Consider the following 20936-nt stretch of genomic DNA (forward strand, 5'->3'; position numbering starts at 1 on the left):
AAATGCTTAAACTTGTGCATCTTTCTGTCGTTCTCGAAGTATTTAAACTAACGATTAAAACCTATTTTGTCAACCTCCCTCAAAAAATTAACATATTTTTCTTTTACTATTTAATAAGCAATCTTACCTTTCACCATTCAACATTAACCCATGTTTTGATGGCATGTTTTTAGATGTATAAAAAAATTTTTGAACTCCAATTTATGACAATAGATTACTCACCTGAGCAATGAACTGAATAATCTTCACAAATATGTTGAGAGGTGTGTCTCGAGGAACCACACTTCGGGAGCCTTTTGGAAAAAGTGCTGACACTATGCTCATGAGACGACTACAGGAAGAAAAGATTTCAACATAATGAAACCATGAAGTTAACAGCATATTAACAAAAAAGCCTTCCTATTCTTTATGTCAAGAGAACTTCTATTCCTTCCCCCAAATATTTAACTAAAATTCCATTAGCATGATTCTTTTTTAAACAAGATTTTCTTTTATTAATTCACTAATTTTGGTGCTGGGGATTAAACCAAGGGCCTTGTACATGCTAAGCATGTGTTGCTCTGCCACCAAGCAATGTCCCCCAGTCCCAACATTTTATATTAAATATATTTTAAAACAAAGGTACTCACCTTTGAGTTACAGTGTTGCTTTCACATTTTATTCTAATTACATAAACCCACAACAATCTATACAAGGATTCCAGTGCAACTCGAGACATTTTAGGATCTTTATTCTGTTTAAAAACAAGACAGAATAAGAATACACTTATTAAAACACTTGCAACAACTAAGATCATATCTCTACCAACAACTAAAAGCCTCCAACTCTGGTTAATAAACTCAATCTAAAAGATAAATATTTAGTAAGTGAAAGTAAAGATGGCTCAAAACTAACCATAAAATAAGGTGCTTCTAAGCCCTTCTTTATACTCTCAAAATAAGATACCAAAATATAGAATTCTAGCAATATTTCTAGGACTCCAAAGACACACAAATTACTTAATAGTTCATACTACAATAGTCCAATTCTACAGCTTCCAGTCATTCAAATAAGAACTTGTTTGATGACAGGAAGATTATTCATATTTAGAGTAATTCATTTGCAGCCCATATGCATTTAAAGTTTAAAAAACAAATGGTATTATAGTCATTTGCATATATGATATAATGTCAATTATTATTAAATGCATATTCTTATAAGAGAGACTATGTACCAGGGAGTTAAAAGCATGATTCTAAAATTAAAGACACCTGGAATCAAATCCAAATCCATCCTTGGGCACTGTTAAATCACTCTGTACCACAACTTCTTCATCTTTTAAATGGAGAAAATATTGCACCTATCTCATGGATTAAGAAAGTTAGTATCTATAAAGCATCAGGGACAGTACACAGTACCTGTTAGATGTTCACTAAGTGGTAGGTGTTACACCTCCAATTTTCATTTGGAAATCAGAACATTATTATTTAAATTATTATTATTGTTATTTGGAATCACAAAATTATTATTTTTTCAGTCACAATTTGATCAGCAAACTGTTTCTTTCTAGGTGTTTTTAAAAGTACAATTCTTACATGACCACAGTCATGTAATGAAATTTAATTGTGAATTTTAAAAATGTAGCTAATCACCTCCTTCATTAAGAGAAACTCTTTAAACATCTGTTAATTATTTGTAGAATTCATTCATCAAGGTACTGTACATTTACATTTTTATAATCTGGTTGAGGTATTTCTTATTGCTAAAGATTATTTTATATACATCAACTAACGAAGAGTTTTTAAAAATAACTTTAGCCATTCTGTTTGATTTTCTTGAGATATACTACAATAGATACCTATAATATATGATTAAAAGAAATGTGAAAAGATAACTAGGAGTATTTTCATAAAAGACTTACCTACTAGAAAACATAATTGCTTGTACATCTATATACATGAAGATTTGATAAAATTAGAAATGGAAATCAATTACTCATCTGGTCAAGAGTCTCAAATTAATCAACATTGATCTGCCAGATCAATAATGATCCCAAATTTCAAATACAGTTCCTCAAGTAGTTTTCTACTTGTTAAAAATGTAACTGAAGTGGCATATAACATATGCATGCTACTAATAAACAGCCAATATACCAATATAATGCTTTTTATAATAATGCTTTTAACAGAACGTAACTTTTTTCTATCATCTAAATCCCAGATATCAAATATCAAAATATGAGTTCAGCAAGGAGTTGAGAAGTTAGGGAAAGATGAGTAGGCAGAGTACAGAAGATGTTTGGGGCAGTGAATAAACTGTGTTTAATACTATCATGGTGGATACATGTCAAAGCCCACAGAATGTACTAGACCAACATTAAACTCTAATGTAAAACTACCATCTTTGGGTGATAACATGCACTGGGGTAGGTTCATCAGTAACATCTGTACTACTCTGCTGAGGGATATTGATAATGGGGAAGGGAATACAACTGTGGAAGAGGAAAAATATGGGAAATTTCTGTTCTTTCCTTTTGATCTTGCTATGAACCTAAAACTTCTCTAAAAATATTTTTTTTAAAAACTAGTTCAACTAGTTTTTATATATATGCCAAGTTAAACTTACATTAAATTATATTTCTAAAATGTCAAGGAAAATTATACATTAAAAATATTTGTCCTAATTAATGTAAATGAGAATTTAATAATGTGCTCATATAAAAGATTAAATATAAACATACTTCAACTATTTGAACTGATAAAATATCTGGCACAAAAAAATTGAGTTTCAGACTTTCCAAGATGGACTACAAAGTTAACACCATCACAATATGCAAAAAGCAAGATGATAAGTGATTAAAAAAAAGCATTTATTAATGGTTTTCAATTGCCACAATGCTGTTATATATGTTCAAATAAAAAAAGAATCCTAAATTGATCTGAACCTTACATAAGGAGATAAAATTTCCTAGTCACAATTTTGGTGTAACTGGAATAATCAGATTTTCACATAAATAAAAGCCAAATAACATTAGCATACAACAAAGTTTTGATAAGTCAGTTAAATATGACCTTTGTGGGAATCATTTAATGTTTCTTCCCTTTTTTCTACTCTGGACTTAAAAATAATTTGTTAAAAACTCAAACCTGGGCTGGGGCTAGGGCTCAGTAGTAGAGTGCTTGCCTAGCATGTGTGAGGCACTGGGTTCAATCCTCAGCATCACATAAAAATAAATAAAATAAAGGTATTGTGTCCTACAACTAAAAAATAAATTTTAAATAAATTAATTAAATAGACATACTGTGTCCATCTACAACTAAAAATATGTTTTAAGAAACCTCAAACCCATGTGATAAAAGTTTTTAAAAAATTCATTCATCAAGATCACATTTAAAATCTAAGCTACTATCTCCTTAATTGCAATGGAAAATGATCATCTAATACTTACTTTGATTTATAACAGTTATGTAATATGAATTAAACAATATTTTTAAGCAGTAAAGTTTGGTGCAGAATCAGCATTCAGTATCATTTCTTTCTCTTAAATTCACCTTCTTGGGGCTACATTAATCATAAACCTCTGAAGAATGCCCTGCTGTGGCCACCCTTTCTTTAACATTAACAGAAGCAGGTTTGAACAAATACATTAGACATGCAATGCAACAATGGGTAAAGGAAAAACAAACGCCACACTTAAAGAAAATAAAGCAATATTTTACTTTGTAACATCAACACAACTCACCTGGAGTGTTTCTATTTGTTTTCTGATACTGTTGTTAGATGGCATCTAAATAAAGCAATGTGAGACAGCAAACATAAACATGAGATGCAGCACATGCATGTTAGATGAAAATAAGCACAAAACAAGACGGCTCTTCACAAAGGTCTCTATTTAGAAGAAATTTGAAACTTTCAAGATGGTGGCCAGATACTCTAAGGGGAAAAGAATCTATAATTTGGGCATCATGGGATATATACCTACAACACTCAAACTAACAGCAGTTAAAATTTTAACTGCCTAATTTTTCCTCTAAAAACACTACTCGTGAGTTCAAACAACTTCAATTTTTTTAAAGAAAATAAGTATCGATTATTTTTAACTGTGATCTACTCCTATTATTCCTCTATCTCCCTTAATAATTCTTCAAAAACTTGAAAATCACTTTTCATGTAAGCACCTAAACTGATAAAATAGATATAGAAAGCTACCAAATACTCTTTGGGACATAAATAAGAAATATAACTCTTTAGGGAAAATTAAATAATACTCTTTTACATGTTATTTCTGGGAATACAGGAATCAAGCCCATTTTTCATGGTCACCAGCTAAAAAAAATTGGTATAGTAATATCTTAAAAGTGCCTTGAAAATTCACCATATTTATTTTTATGATTCTAGAGATAATGCCTTTTTAAAATCCCAGAATTATAGCCAAAAGATTTTCTTAAAATATTCAGTATAGCAACATTCCTCATAGTACATTTGCAGATAATATGGTGGACCAGAGACAGCAGAAATTATATAACGATAGGCAAATCTGGATGCAAAGCTCTATTATTTACTGGCTTCCTAAACATGGGTTACACATATTCTATTCAGTGAAAATTAAATGAGATAATGAATCTAGCATCCAGTAAACATTAACAAAAATTAGTCCTAATAAATGAGTCTAATCAGTGAAAAACTGTTGTAGATGTTTTTTAAATCAAGAGATTATTTGAATCAAATAAAATAATTGATCACCTTTATCAATTTAGGTAAGGCCTTCATTCTGGATCAATTTTTCCAATATAGAAACAAAATAAATTATAACTGTTATAACTGACAACTACCATAATTTTTCCTTGAATGCTTGAAACTTCTTACTTCAACTATGCAAACAGCCACATTACTGAAAACTTAATAGACAGAAGCCAAGTCATAAAATTTCTGCTGAATAGAGCCTTAATGTAAGCTAAGGGTTAATGGCCAAGACAATTATATTCCAAATATTCATGCTAAGTGGCTCTTATCTCCTTTAGTCTAGCAGATTGCTATCATGCCATTAATGAAAATGGACAATATGCCAGAAATATTTAACAGGAGATAAGGATTCAAAGAAAACAGAGCAATTTAAATGAAAGCCTTAAGACAAAAAAAAAAAAAAAAGTTAAGGTACCGCGAAAGTATTGCAAATATGTTAGGTGGAAATGTGTATATATATTAAAAAAAATTCCAACAGCAACAGAAAAGTATGAATTGTCATGAAACAAAGCAACCTTCCAGAAACACTTAAATGCATGTCTTAAAAATATTTTTTTAAGTATGAAAACTTATACTACCCAGAAAATGATTCATTACCTTTAGTACCTATATCTGTAGGAATTATCAAAATAAGGACAGAAACAAATATGATGCAATTAATTAAATAAAATTTCTTTCCTTGTTGCAAGACATAAAGAGTTAAATCAGCTTCACTGATTCGGTTCTGATAATTTACACAAGCAAAGAAGGTATATCAATTCTTATCCAAATATGAATAATAGCAAAATACATCTAGAAGGAGACAAAAGTATTTTTCAAAGACATATATTTAGTATGCCTTACTAAGAAATCAAAGCAGTTTTGAAAATGATACATAAAATTATGAAATCAATATACCCAGTGAATCTTTCCAGAAGTATGAAAACAGCAGTCCTAGTTCTCACAATACCAACATGAGTTGTCTGGCTAGAGAGAGGTCATTTAATCTACGTATGCCTCACTTTCACTATTAAAGATTTTTAGTCTCAAGTCAAACTTAGAGGAATAACAAGAAAGGAAATGTCATGTCTGCAAAACTTTTCAGCAAATATTCAGTCTTATCTAACTGTCTATGAAAGGAGTATCCACACTGAGCATTCACATAATATAAGGTGAGTATTCCCTCCTCTGTGTCAGATATTAACTATATTCCTATCCAAAGAAGAAAAGAGGGTCCTGCTAGCAGAGCAGGAAAGAAGAAAGTCCTATCTCTTACAGATATTGTCAACACTAAGGGAGACTGAACCTGGATACGTCAAATAGTGTTGGCAGCAAGTATTCCTTCATTCAAATCACAATTATTTTAAGAGCTTTTACATTCACGTGGATCCAATAGCCCACTTAAAATTTGACCAGTTATACTTAAATTAAATGCACTTTTTGTGATATTTTATTATCAAAGCTCTTTTCATATTATTCAGACTTGAGCCAACATTTCTGAAATTTTCTCGAAACAGAAGAAAAGCCAGGTGCATTGAAGTACACCTGTAATCCCAATGATTCAGGAGGCTGAGGCAGGAGGAGTGCATGTTTGAGTTCAGCCTCAGCAACTTAGCAATGCCCTAAACTACTTGATAAGACCCTATCTAAAAAATAAAATATGTCCAGGCACAGTGACACATGTCTATAATCCCAGTGGCTCTGGAGGCTGAGACAGGAGGATCTCGAGTTCAAAACCAGTCCGGGCAATGGTGAAGGCACTAAGCAACTCGGTGAGACCTTGTCTCTAATAAAATACAAAATAGAGCTGGGGATGTGGCTCAGTGGTCAAGTGCCCAAGTGCCTCTGAGTTTAATCTCCAGTACAAAAATAAATAAAATACAAAATAGAGCTGGGGATGTGGCTCAGTGGTCAAGTGCCCAAGTGCCTCTGAGTTTAATCTCCAGTACAAAAATAAATAAGTAAATAAGTAAGTAAGTAAGTAAGTAAATAAATAAATAAATAAATAAATAAATAAAGGGCTGGGAATGTAGCTCGGTGGATAAAGCACCTCTGGGTTCAATTCCCAGTACCAAATAAATAAGTGAACAAACAAACATAAGACAAAAATAAATATATGGAAGGTTTTATGATATTAAGTAACACTTGTATAATTTTCCCCCCAGTAGTAGTGATCAAACCCATGGATATTCAACTACTGAGTTACATTCCCATCCCTTTCTGTTTTTAATTTTGAAACAGGGACCGGGTAGGTTGAATTGTGATTACAGGTGTGCATCATCTCATCTGGCAATATCTTGTAATTCTTAAGAAATTTATTTATTAACCAATATTGCTAGGTCTAATATAGTATAAATGATGATCCATGAAAATACACAGTTTTGTCTTAAGTCAAACTACATTTTCCATCAAAAGTTCATGCACTTCTATATGTGATTCCCTAAAGGAGAACTAAATGTGGCAAAAAATTATTCAAATGCACCAACAAAAAATGAACGTTTTGTCTATCTACAACTAAAAAAACATTTTTTTAGAAAAGGAAGTTTTGTTATATACTGTTCAATGTATTTGTGGAAATGAATACATCTTATTCTGTAATTCACAGGTGAGAAATGTAATTACATCTTACCTTTAAGTGTGACAAACAGTTCTGTAGGAAAATATGCCAGTTATTTAAAAAAAACTGTTTCTGACTGACACATAAAAGGCAGGTAATTAGTGGATATAAAGCCTACAGGAGATAGGAAAAGAGAAAATTAATATTTTTCGTGAAAAAAATTATGACTTATAAATGATTATTTCATTTATTCTTATGAACAAACAAGGAAACTAAAATAACTTACTATGTGGTTTTCCCATTTGTAATAATATAATTTCATAGAATAATATCACAAAGAATGATAAAGGATACATTTTCTGTAAGAACATTTTTTTTGTGTGTTGAAAGTTTTTATTAGTACATTATAGTTATACATAATAGTGGAAAGAAAACATTTTGAACTACCATCTCCCACAGTTAGAACATGCTCATGTTTCTCCTTGGACCCTTTTGTCCATTGTCCAATATGGTGGTTATGAACACAGGTCCTAGGATCAAAGGAGAGACTGGCATTCAAGTTCTGGCTTTCTATTTGCCAAGCCTATGGCTACGTTAAGCACTAAACATGTAAAGTAGGAGATGATAATCACAAATGTCCTACACTGCCATGAGGCTCTAAGAAAGACAACGCAAGGGACTTAGCTCAAGGCCTGGCACAATCAATGCTTATTATTGCTAGATCTCTAGTTTAGATAGTCAAGTATTTGCCCAGTTTTCAAACTTTCTCCAAGCTATAGAAAAGTAACATGGAATGAAGGGTTAAATGGAAAAAATGCTTTCAATCTCAGAATAGAAGAGATATTGTTAGAGAATGTCTCCTTTAAAAAAAAAATCAAACACTTTGGAATACATGTATTATAATGCAAAGTAAAGGAATTTATGGTTAAATATAGGACTATATTTGATCTCTCCCATAATATGAAATTTATAAGACCTGTCAAGATATGTAAATTCCTAAGAGGAAGTCTGAATAACCTATCAGAGGCAGAGATAATAGCATAAATTAAGAATAGAAAATACATATGTAAAAACTCTCCCTAGTGTTGTACTTCAGGAATTTTACAATTTCAGATTTTATAATTCTCCTTAATCTTTCCTGAATTCATAAATCAACTGCTAGAACTCCCAATTAAACATGTAAAGCTTTACAATATTTCTAAATACCAAAGAATGCTTCTTTCTGGAGCTCAGTTCAAAAGTAGTCTGATAAAGCATCTCCACGAAATTTTTCAAACAGGGGACATTCACTTCATTTTTAACAGCCTAGGTAGAGAGGTAATGCAAACAGAAAAGAAAATGGTTACAAACATTAAACTGCACGAAGATTATAAGAACTTTCTGTAAAGTTTGAAAGTAGTTAATAATTCACCGAGATCTGTACTGAGGTATTATAATGTGCCAGATGACCAAGTGTTAAGTAAATAAGATAAACCTGGGCCCTGCCCTGTGCCAACAAGCGGAGAATACAGACAAGCAAACAGGTGGTGAGCATGTGGGCCAAAAGGCCCTGGGAGAGGCGAGGCACTGGAGCGCTCAAAGGGGCCCCACCAGACTAACTCCACAGGGAAGCAGCCTCTATACTGAGGCCAGAGAGTCTTACCTGCCACATTACATCAGCCTCCGATGTGACCTTTCTGGCTTCAGCTCCCCCTGCTCTGTCCCTGTGCACTGGGATCAGCTGCACTAGCTTCCAGGTGTCCCTGGAACTCCTCAAAGTGTGATCTTGCCTCAGGACGCCCACACTTGTTCCTTTTTTCTGAGATGTTCTTCCCCAAGACACAGGGAGTCTTTCTTCCTCATTCCTTTAGTCTTGGCTCAACCATCACCATCTCTTTCAGGGTTGGTAGGCTTTCCTAATCATGCTCCTTAAAATTTCAACTCCCCTGTGCCGGTGGCAATCTTCCCCCTGTAGTCCCACGCGCCTTATAGTACTTCATAGACCTTGCCATAGACTGCATACTACATGTTTTAGATCCTCGTTTACTTTCTGTTTCCTATGCTGGGACTAAGCTCCATAATAGGAGAGAACCTTTCCTATCTTGTTCTTTGTTGTGTTCCCTGGATATAGAGGAGGTTCTGATACTCATAAAAAACTCAATACATATGCATGAATAAACAGAGGCCAGCTAGGCAGAGGATCTAGCAGAATTTACTAGACAGGCAAATGTTCTAGGCAGAAGAAACTGTCAAAGGTGCCTGGTATTACGGACTTAATCATATCTCCACAAAATTCCTATGTTGAAGCCCATACCTCACATACTTCAGAATGTGCCCTTATTTGGAAAAAGGTCATTGCAGATCTCATTAACTAAATTAGGATTAGATAATGTCCCCAATCCAACATGACTACAGAGTCCTTTAAAAAGGGGAACAAAAGGACAAGCTCACAAGAAAAAGAATCATGTAAAACCGAAAGCAGAGATAGGGTATTGCCCCTACAAGCCAAAGAACACCAATGACATTCAGCAAACCACAAGAAGCTGGGCAAGGGACTCAGGACAAATTCTTCCTTGAAGCCCTCAAAAGGAACCAAGCTGATGACACTCTCAGATCTCAGAATTCTAGCCTCCATTGCTACAAAACAACTGCTGGGTAGCTTTGTTGTTATGCTACCTAGTCAGTGGTATGTAATCGTGGCAGCACTAGTGAACTGATAAACCTGGCATATGGCATAAAAGAATCAGGCAGCACAGGGAGAGCGGACCACTGTCCAGAGGTTTTCTTCCTACAACCTGCGCCTCTTGGTGAATTCACCTTAAAAATTAAAACTCAATCTCACTTAGATTCCTGGAAAAAAAAAGGATTCTCAGACAAAGGGGGATGTGCAAACAACAATTTGGATTGGATAAGTAGAAAAAACATCTATGGAAACAACAACAACAACAAAAAAGGAAGTATATTTACTAATGACGATAGAGGAGAACTGACATGGCTCCATAAACAGTAGCCATTTTCTTTTTAATAAATGGGTCTAATGTATCTAAAACTGGGGTGAGAGGGTGAGGGGACTGACTCAAACCATTGTAAACCTCTAAACAAACCTTCAGGACTTGTTATTCCCCACTTTTAAAAAAAGAAACTTTAAATATTTAAGTAAATAGTCAAGATAGAAAAAAAAATCATGCCAACCACTCTGCCCTTAATATTTTTACTTCTTAACTTTTCTTACAATTCTCTGTTTACCCTTTCTAAGCATGGCTCCAATGCAGTACATAAATATTGCAAACCATTTCACCTAAACATACAGGTCACAAGTCAGTGAACTTGTGTTAAAAAAAAAAAAATTAAGCCAAAACATTTAGTTTCTCAACATGAAAATGTTCCTTCATTTAAAAAAAAAAATCTTAAGTAGAATAAAATCTGAATAAAAGAGAGTAATTAAGTCCCCTTTCCAGTCAAAATAGAATAAGGGGGCTGAATTCACTTTACCATCTTAAACAACCAAAAAATAAAAATAACACATGCAAAAGGATAAGCAAAACAGGGACACCAATCAACAAAACAAAGTAACACCTAAGGAACTACAAACAAATGAGAGGAACCCTCTGGTGGCCCCAGCTCACTACCTTGCAAGAGTCTGCAGGGAGGAAATGAAGTATAGAGTTTGTATGGTTCTCACATGACATATGAAAGATATAAGATATAAAATTACTTACAGCAGCTACAGGGATAAGAATCTCCACAAATAAACCAGCAAGTGCATGTTTTATATCTTTGTCTTTTACTTCTAAGAAATACTGAGCACATTCCTTGAAGGGAAAAAAAAGGTATACTTAGATTAGCAAAAGAGGTTAACAAATTTGTAATATCACAATAATCTTGTGAAACTCCTATTTTACCAAGAAACTAAGGTCAAAAAAAGAAACTTCATCCATACTTGTGAGAATTTAGCACTTGGAATAAGATGTAATGGTGCATTAATTAATGTACATTTTGCTTCTTCTGGAGAGTCATGAAGAACAAGAAGGACCAATGTCAGGCTAATTCTTATTACTACCACTAAGAAGGTATATCACCTGCATAAACTGAAATGATGCTTCAAAATCTTCTACAGGATACATTTTCACCCGGAAAAATTTCATTCCCATTATTAAGCTGATGACACTTTGTACCACATGTGGGCTTTGTTCCTTCTGTCGCAGTTCTTTCAATTCTGTCACGAACTTCTTCCTGACTGCCTGAAACCTTTAATATACATGGAGACATAATTTGATGTGAATTATAACACTAATATTCCACATGGTATTTAAGGGTGAAATCCAAAGGTGTGTTGCCCAAATACCACCTCCTTTCTCTGCCCTCATCAAAAGCACAGGAGGAAAAAGAAACTGTTACATTATATTTGCTGTTGGTTTATTTTAAAACTAGGGAGTTCCTGGGGGGATGACATGATTTCTTTATTCCTATGATGTCATCATCTCTATATAAGTAGGGAATTATCTCCAATTTTTAAGGCTCTTTTTTAGGTTTATGATGAGAGATACACAGCTTGCAGACTGGGCACTATAAATTTATTTAAAAAGATAAACCAACCAATTTAAACGTATTAATTATCATTTAAAATTAATATCTCACTACACCAGAGAAAACCTGAAGAGGAGACAGAGGACACTGGTTGCCCAATGTGAGTAAGCTACAAAATCAAAAGATTTTTAAAATGTGAGCATAATCCTGGATTCAAATCACAATTGTGAAAACTAGTAACTATTTCTTTAAAAAGACACTAGTAGTTTATTAATAATATTTAATCATCCCACTCTATATATTATGAATTGACTAAAGATTTTACTGTTAATATTACTCAGTTTCTGACAGATAAAATGAATTCAAATAAGTCATGCTTTCTAAATGGTCACTGACAACAGTGAGGGAAAAAAGAAAATTACAGATTAATAAAATATGGTCATGTTAGGAAGTATAACATTAACTTTGATTTGAACCTTGGAGAACATCATTTTACATGAAAATACTCTTTAGCATTAAGAAATCCTTTATGAAATGGATAAAATTGTTCCATCAAAATAATATTAGAACCCATTTTTTTAACCAATTAAAAAAAAACTATCAATCACTACAATTCAAGAAAACTGGGACAAAATTGAAATATATGCCCAGTGTGGTTTTTTTTCCCCCTCCCTTTCCTACTCCTGCTTCACCCACCAGCTGGAAGCCCAAGCCCAATGTGGATATGTCCACATTTTGTCGTACGCTCACTACATGCCCAAGTTGTCACCTAAATCTGGCTCTGAAGTGGTGATTCTCTTATATTAGCCTAGTGAGGCTGATATCACTTATAATTTTACTGGTCATTTAGACTTATTATTCTACAATGTAGTATTCTTCTTGATCCAAACTTGCTAATGTATTGCTTAGAACTTCTTTTCTATATTCCTGATATAAAAATTCATCTTTGATTTTTAAAAAATCATGAATTACTATGCCATAAGGAGCAATATATAACATTGCTCCCACCCATGACTTGTGTACATATTCCTGAATTAGGGATTCATTACTAATTAAATGCAAATGAGATATTAAGGTGTTATTATCTATGTTTTAAATCATTTAAAATATTCAAACTACATTCTAAGTTCTAAAGCATGGGTTATATAAGGGTCCTTAGTATATTTTAAAATGTAAAAAGTATATTAATAAAGTATGACTTAAAAAATTAAAAAACAGAAAAAAGTATTACTTAAAATTAAGATGCTAACTATTAAACTATGCTATTAATTAACTATTCCCACATTAAAATAATTGTGCTTGCCTTCTTGGAATTTAGAAAGATAGTTATTTGGTGATTTTAGGGCCAACGAGTCTTTCAAAAGCATTCAAGAAAATATGAATCAATACTTTCTTAGGAATTTCTTTTAGCAGCAAAAAGAAATCCAAAACCTTCCAGGAAATTCAGAGTACCCACAAGGTGCTAAGATACTTTACTGCTTACTAAAATGAGGTTTCATTATAACTCCATGAGTGTAACTCCTACTGAATTGAATAACACTTTCAAATTGTACAATCCTAACCTTTTATCCTTTTCAGGGGGTATATTTTCTACTTAACCAAGACTCTACCAATTTTTTTTTCTTTTTGGGGTGCTGAGGGTTGAATCCAGGGCCTTATGCATGCTAAGCAAGCACTATACTACAGACCTCCATCCCCAGCCCCTCAGTTCAGTATTAAAACAAATAAGATGATTAAAATATATTGTATTATGATCTCAGAAATAAAGACGCTCACTGGAAAATAATAAAAGTAATTATTAGCTCTGTAAAGTTCTAAAACAAGGATTTCAAAAAATACTTCTCATGAAATTATTAAAAATATGGAATAAGGCAAATGTCCTGACTACTCTTGGCAATTTTTGACTTGCTTGATTCAGACATTTATGGAAACCCCCAAATAAAGTAAAACAAGTAGTGGAATTGAAGGAATGGTGCTACTCAAAGGAGCTTCTAGGGAACAGAGAAGAGTAATAAAAGGTGGAGAGGGCTTCCTGATAATTCAATGGCAAAATTGATGGGTCTTTAACTATCAGAGTTTGTTGTATCAGTTAGGAATGAAACATTCTGAAGTACAAAGAAAATCAAAATCAATGATTTATAAAACTTACTTTGACTGGGCAAGAACCCCTATCACCTCTGCATATAAATCTGCAATGATATGCACATTCCCAGTGTTGGTTCCTGAATATCTAAAATAGCAATAAAACAAACAATATTTCATTAAATGTTTAAAATAATTTCTCTTAATAAATTTAAAAATTCCTTATCAGAGTATTATATTTTTTGAATACTCATTCATACTATGATAGTACACAAATTTTCTTTTTTTCTTAATTATTGGTTGTTCAAAACATTACATAGTTTTGACATATCATATTTCATACATTTGATTCAAGTGGGTTATGAACTCCCGTTTTTACCCAGTATACAGATTGCAGAATCACATCGGTTATACATCCACTGTTTTACATATTGCCATACTAGTGTCTGTTGTATTCTGTTGCCTTTCCTATTTCTTGTTTAGGTTTTAAATGGCCAAGAAATCTAACCTTCCATTTCTTATAAATATAATCTAGAGTGTTAAGAATTATTTTTACAAAATTTTTTTAAGCCTATTATGTCGATTCAAAAGAAATGGGAAAATGATTGCTTTGAACTCTAAAAACAAATAATCAATAAGAATTCATACTATCTTCAAGAGTCTCAACTTAGGCTTTGGAGAAAAGCAACAATTCCAAGTTGTTATTTTACTTACCCTTCCTTATGTTTAAAGTGCTTAAAAGCCAAGTTTAGAACTTCATGAACTAAGGGATCAGGTACAGGATGAACAGGAATCTAGAATTTTTTAAAAAAAATACATCAAATTAGACTTTTGTGAATGTCCCATCACTTAAATTAAATCAATCACTTTATTCCTAGGACAAAAAACATATGAAGAGATGCTTAATTTCATCAGTAATAAAGAGCATGAAAGCATACAACCACATCATTTTATACTTATTCAATGGGAAAAAACCCAAGTCTGACACGACCAAACAGGAGAAAGGTAAAACAAATTATTTTTTATCTTTAAAAAAAATTGTCTAAAAAGACAAATTATTTCCTAAAGACCACAAATAATTTTTCCTTTCTGAAGGTGTTCACTCTGAACCAAGTATGAGGGTCTCTGCCTTGTTCACTGCCAGTGAAGACAGGAAGTGAGCATGAAATTGTGACTGTCTCAACAAGTCTTAGTAAATCACCCTTATCTTCCTTTGGCTCCCTGGATGTATTTACCTTCCCTAAATGCACTGCTTCTAGAAGCCGAAACCCTTTCTGTTTTTCACTTCTCCACTTCAGAGTTTTCACTTCTTTTCTGTGAGGGCCTCCACATGCATATGTACTAAACCTTTACCCATAAATCTGTCGTCTTACAAATCAATCCATAAAGCCCCAATCATTAAAACCGAAGAGGGCAGAGCAAAAACTATTTTTCTCCTTTCTTCTATACTAGTATATTACATGCATGCCCAAGAAAGAAAATGATATATAGCTGCAATTCATGGATTAAATTAATAATGTAATTTTGAGTGGAAAAATAAGTATTAGAGATAAACAGTGTGATGCCATTTTTTAGAAAGTTCAAAAACAAGAAAAATTAATATATTATTTAAACTATATAAAACTTTTTTTAAAGTTAAGGGGATAATTTACACAAAAATCAGTAGAATGATAAGGAGTGAGAAAAGGGAGTGAACTAGGTGAAACACACATAATTAGGCTTAAGTCATAGTAATATTCTAATTCTCAGGCAGTAGGCTCATAGGCCTGTGTGTGTTTTTCATCACATGTAAAACACACACAGGCCACCATAAAGACACCAATGACAACAGAGTGTCTTAAATCAGAATCATGATTTATCCAATTCTGCAGACATGGGGTCCAATGTAAGAAAATATAGAACTTTCATTTTCTTAAGAACTTTGACAATACAGATGGTAAAATTCTATTAATGTAATGAAATTACAATACAGATAGTAAATGAAAACAAGAAATCTACAAACTAGACTGGGGAAAAAATAGTAGAGAACTGTAACTACTCAGAGATGGCCAAAATCGTTCTTAAGGGTCTAAGGAAGGATTTAAAATGGTAATTTATTTCTTACAAAGGCAACTTAGGAATTTATCAGAGGGCAGCTGAATTCAGTTCTGAATAATGATCAGGAACTAGCAAAATGTGATCATGAAATGTTAATTAGATAAGAATAACTATGATTATATTATAATAAGGGCAAGAAATTCAAGAAATAGCTGTTCATTTACATTTATTAATCTCAATGAGAAGGTGACTAAGTTGACACAACACTGAGAGGAACACTGGCGCCACTTCTACATCACTGTCAAGTAAGGGAACAGCAGCTGATGCAGTGGTTTTACTCCCTGAGCAGAGTCTGACCTTGTCTTGGCTAAATGGCTCAGTGTTTATTGCTGACCAGAAGGGGATCAGAAAGAGCATTCATCTCGAATTTCCTGGAAACTGAGGCTGTCCCAAAGCCTGGATCTGGAATACGATGTGAAGAAAATGCACTCTGAGGGATATCTCTATCCTCCAGATCAAGACTGAATGAGGAGGCGGCATGGTACAGACCTCGCCTTTCTAGGTCTCAAAGAACCTTTGTAAAGTATCCTGATGACTCAGGAAAGAAAGGAGGTTTACTTATCAACTTGTAGAAGGTGATTTTTTAAAATCTCATGCTAATAATGAGCAAAATCTGAATTTATTCTACCCAATCAAGAATTATGAAGACTCTGGAAAAATCGTTTAATCCTTGTCTCATGTTGGTAAGCTAAAACTCTAAACCCAGGATTTCTCCAGCAATCAGGGATATTTAATGAGGACTTTTATGATCTCAAAATTACAAGAAGTCCTTGAATCTTTTATAGGTAAGTGCATCCTATCATTATAAAGTATAACAATCATATCTTATTGATTTGGAAATTTCAGAATGCCAGCTGGTCAAGGAAAGAAAGACATGGCAATCTTGTTACTCAGTCTTTTAGATCACATGACATCTATATTAAGAGGAAACTAAAAAGCATCCCCAAAGGGTCCCCTTACAGTCACACCAAGTTGTCCATTTTATTGTAAGTAAACTATGATCAAATTATTGAGTAAACAAACAAACAAAAAACCATTTTCTTCATTCTAATGAAATGAAGTGAAGAAAGATGAAGAATTTGGAATTAGTAAAACCAAAGTTTTTCTTTTTACTCACTATATAATCTGAGTAAGTTTCCACCTCCTCTAAAATGTAAATAATAGATTAAATCTCCATACTTACTGGCCCTGGAAGAATGCAAATTGTGGTGCATTACAACTGAACATTACTCCTTGTCCTCTTACCTGTTCCATCTTTCTCTAAAAGTGGTCAGGTCAAAATTCTTACCCCCTTGAAATCTAGACTAGATGAAGGGACCAGATGAGGGAAAGAAACAGGCCAGGCCAGGTGGGAGGAATGGGTGGAATCCAAACTTGCAAAGGCAGGGAAGCAGATAGTGTAAGCCTTATGTTCTCTTGGCCTGGTTTTCTTGGCTTGGACCAAAAAAATAAGACCCAGGGTAACAAGAAGATTACTAGAATCACTGGTTCCCTAAGTTTCTGTCAGCCACACCATTACCCCACCAAAATTTAAAACAGAACAGACACCTGCCACTAGGTGAAACCAAACTTGAGCTAGGAATAGAATGCATTTGAAAGAGCAGCCTAAGTCCAGGATGGTGGTGCTGGCCTGGTATCTTAGCGACTTGGGAGGCTGAGGCAAGAGGATTGTAAGCTGGACACCCTGTCTCAAAATAAACAACAAAAGAGCTGAGGAAGTCACTGCCTGTGTCCATCTGTTAGAGTGCAGACTCTATGATTTCTTCTAGGAGGTACACCAATATTAAAAAGACAGAAAAAAATAAAGGAAAATTACTTAATTTTAAAAAAAGACAATCTAAATAAAAACTGAGCAAAGATTTAAAAAAAGAAGAGGAGAAACAGAGAGAGAAGAAGAAGAATGAGGAAGAGGAGAAGGAAGGAGAAGGAGGAGAGGGGAGGGGAGGGGAGGGGAGGGGAAGAAAGGGGAGGGGAAGGAAAGAGCTCGACTCCCAGGATTTATTCTGAAATTCACAGTAAGTTAGCCCTAGACATTTTAGTGACCTCAAAATAAGACAACTAGACATTTCATGTGATTTAATTTTTTTGTACCTCATTTACTGTGCTGTGGTTTACCATATTAATTCCCTCATAAGGATGTTTGTTATGCTCTTAGGACAGAGATGTGAAACACCAATAACTTAAATCTATGATTTCCCCAAGTGCACATTTGTATATATGCACACACATACATTTTTTCCTTTCTTTTTTTTGGGGGGGGGGCGGGGTGCTGGGGAATCACTGTGCTGCACTCCCAGCCACCAGGGAGTACTCTTTATTTGCTGCAGTTATGCCTGAAGTCCAACAATGACAGCCAGGGACAACTCTTGGCCACGCAGTGTGCTCTTTATTATGACCCTATTATTACCACACCCGGCAATTTTTTACATGTCTGTGTGTCAGAAACTTCACCTTTTTATATACATTATTTATATCACAACAGCCTTAAAGATAGATATTTGTCCCCTATGGATAAGGAAAATGAAGTTCTGGGGTTGCTATTTTCTCTAGAATATGCTGTGTCCCCATTCTGATATAGGAAAACACACTTTAAAAAAAAAATGAAACAAAAGTGCAAGGAAAACTTTTGATCTTATATTGTCATTAGAAAAGAATGAAAGAGAAAACTGAAAGAAAAAAACATATCTCAATTTTTGGAAGAAAAAATATACAACCTCTGAAATTTTTCTTATAGGAATGGACATAATCGGTATTCACAGATATTTCTGAAGTCTCTATTTCTCCCCTTATTTTCAATAGTGATAAAAATGTTTTCCACTGAATTAAAAAAAATGGACAATGAAGAATCTCATTTCAGTTCAGACAGAAACATTTCTGCTTTCTTGAATTAATATTTTCACCTAGCATCAAGACTTTTTCACATCTCGTGATTGGTGTGATTTCAGATGCAGCAGCTCCAATTCTCCTTGAATATTCAGGGAGGGAGTATCTAGAGGACACTGAAGAATACTTAAATTTTGTTCTGAGGGTAGTCCTGCTACACTTCCAAATTAAAAGCTCCTGTCACAACAGGGAAGTAAAGAACAACAAAATCAGGTAAAGACAAGGATACTGGGGAGTCAGCGATGCTCATTCATTAGCCAAATGCCCAGGTAACAACAAAAAGGACAGTGAATAAATTCACACCTCAGTGGAATGACAAATCACCGGCCCCCACTCCCGCCCGCCTTCAGAACTTCTCACCAATATCTGAAACGCTCATGGTAAATCTAAAAAAGGTAAGGATGCACTCCAAAGAAGATATCACTACCTTCTGATCTGTTACAACAGTACTGGTTAAACTTAGCCAACACCTCAAAATGGCTCAAAAACTAGGTTTCTCAACCATTCTGTTTATTTCAAAGAATAAACGTATGATTAAAGTCTAACATGAAAAAAAATAGCTTCAAACAACCAAAATGCCATATTTCTGTTTAAACATGCTGTAATCACATTCTAAAGCCTAAATTTTGTGGTCAGCCATTACCCCCAAATTATTCTTTTTTGAAATAATAAATTTTCTATCATTTTAAGTTAATTTTGTTCCTGTGCTGAATTCACAGTATTAAATTTCATTGTACTTAAATTAACTAAATTTTTCATCTAACTCATGACTAAAACTTTAATTTTAAAAGATACTCACCATTTTGATCTAATTTCATACCATTGATTTTACTAACAAGACTGTTTTTATTTGTATTAGTAAAAGGAAAAACCATGGGAGTAAAAAATGAACTATTTTATGATCTTCGGCAAATCACTACAACTAAAAACATTTCTTCATCTGTAAAATGAAAATAACATATAATATTTATTGGGCACTTTCCATGCACCATGGTTTTCATATTTAATTCTTATAATTCTATAAAAATGATACCATGATCATTCTTTTTTATAGAGGAGGAAGGAGTTAGTGGGTAATAACTTAGCTAAAGGTTCGCAGCAAGGAAGAGAGACTGCTGACATGTTAATACTTGCCACAGCCATCTCCCAGCATTCATAATAATGATCAGTTGGCATGATGGATATAGAGCCCTTTATGAACAATGAAGTTCTAAACATGTGGGCATTACTGAAGACATAACAGGTTAGTTATCCAAGGAATGGATTACTTAGACTCTATCAGATCAAGAACTACCCACAAGAAAGAATCACTCCTCCTCAATACTGAAACAATCAATACCCTGGGAACTATCTGCCTCATCAAAATAAAACCAAATCACATTTTCATATGGGTATACTATGCAGAAGCAAAGTTAAAAGTCTGGCCTGGGGTTGTAGCTCATCGGTAGAGCATTTGTCTAGTGTGCAGGAAGCCTTGGGTTTAATTTCCAGCAACACATAAAAATGTATAATTCTTATTAAGTTCAATGTCTTATTAAGTACATTGTACGTAGATTTATCTCTGGTTCTATTAAACCCTATGGCATTTTAAAAAATATTTATTTAGTTGTAGATGAACACACAGTTTCTTTATTTATTTTTATGTGGTGCTGAGGATTGAACCCAGTGCCTCACACATGTGAGGCAAGTGCTTTAACACTGAGCTACAGCCCCAGCCCCAACCCTACAGCATTTTGACAGAAGAAAACTTGGTTGGTTTGGTACGATATTTCAGAAAGTTCTATTGATTTTTACTTCAGTTTCTAGTTTTATTAATTGTGGAGAAAGTAAAAAAACTTGCCATTTACTAGGGTGGGAAGATCTTTCTATAGGATTTTTGATAAGTAAATTCTGAGATACACTTGTTCTTTGAGAGGTATGAGGATAGTAGAAAAGAGAGGAAAGGGTAACTGGTTGCTGGTTGGAACAATATGGTGACAGAGCCAAAGAAACAGATTAGCTATCACAGCCACTGTATTTGTGTTTCATACTTTAAGTCCATGGAAACCATCAGTCAGAAATGATCTTGTGCAGTGAGCTTGAAAAACCTAGTCTACTCAAACAAACTGTT

At 33.7% G+C, this 20936-nt stretch overlaps 1 protein-coding gene across 9 annotated transcripts in view; it reads right to left on the bottom strand.

Moving 5' to 3' along the window:
- Positions 1-20936, bottom strand: part of Fryl (FRY like transcription coactivator) — a 230864-nt gene that overhangs the window by 91513 nt on the left and 118415 nt on the right. For 5 of the 9 annotated variants that reach the window (XM_078021273.1, XM_078021270.1, XM_040292456.2 and 2 more), the window contains 9 exons: positions 14561-14640; positions 13914-13994; positions 11317-11485; positions 10957-11049; positions 8465-8563; positions 7331-7432; positions 3722-3766; positions 630-733; positions 223-331 (listed from right to left, as the gene is read on the bottom strand). In XM_078021273.1, coding sequence (XP_077877399.1) covers positions 223-331; positions 630-733; positions 3722-3766; positions 7331-7432; positions 8465-8563; positions 10957-11049; positions 11317-11485; positions 13914-13994; positions 14561-14640 — 882 coding nt within the window. The remainder of the gene's footprint in view (positions 1-222; positions 332-629; positions 734-3721; positions 3767-7330; positions 7433-8464; positions 8564-10956; positions 11050-11316; positions 11486-13913; positions 13995-14560; positions 14641-20936) is intronic. The other 4 variants (XM_040292463.2, XM_040292462.2, XM_040292460.2 and 1 more) reach the window with 1 other exon arrangement.

The sequence above is a fragment of the Ictidomys tridecemlineatus genome, chromosome 9, assembly GCF_052094955.1.
Source record: "Ictidomys tridecemlineatus isolate mIctTri1 chromosome 9, mIctTri1.hap1, whole genome shotgun sequence".
Lineage (NCBI taxonomy): Eukaryota > Metazoa > Chordata > Mammalia > Rodentia > Sciuridae > Ictidomys > Ictidomys tridecemlineatus.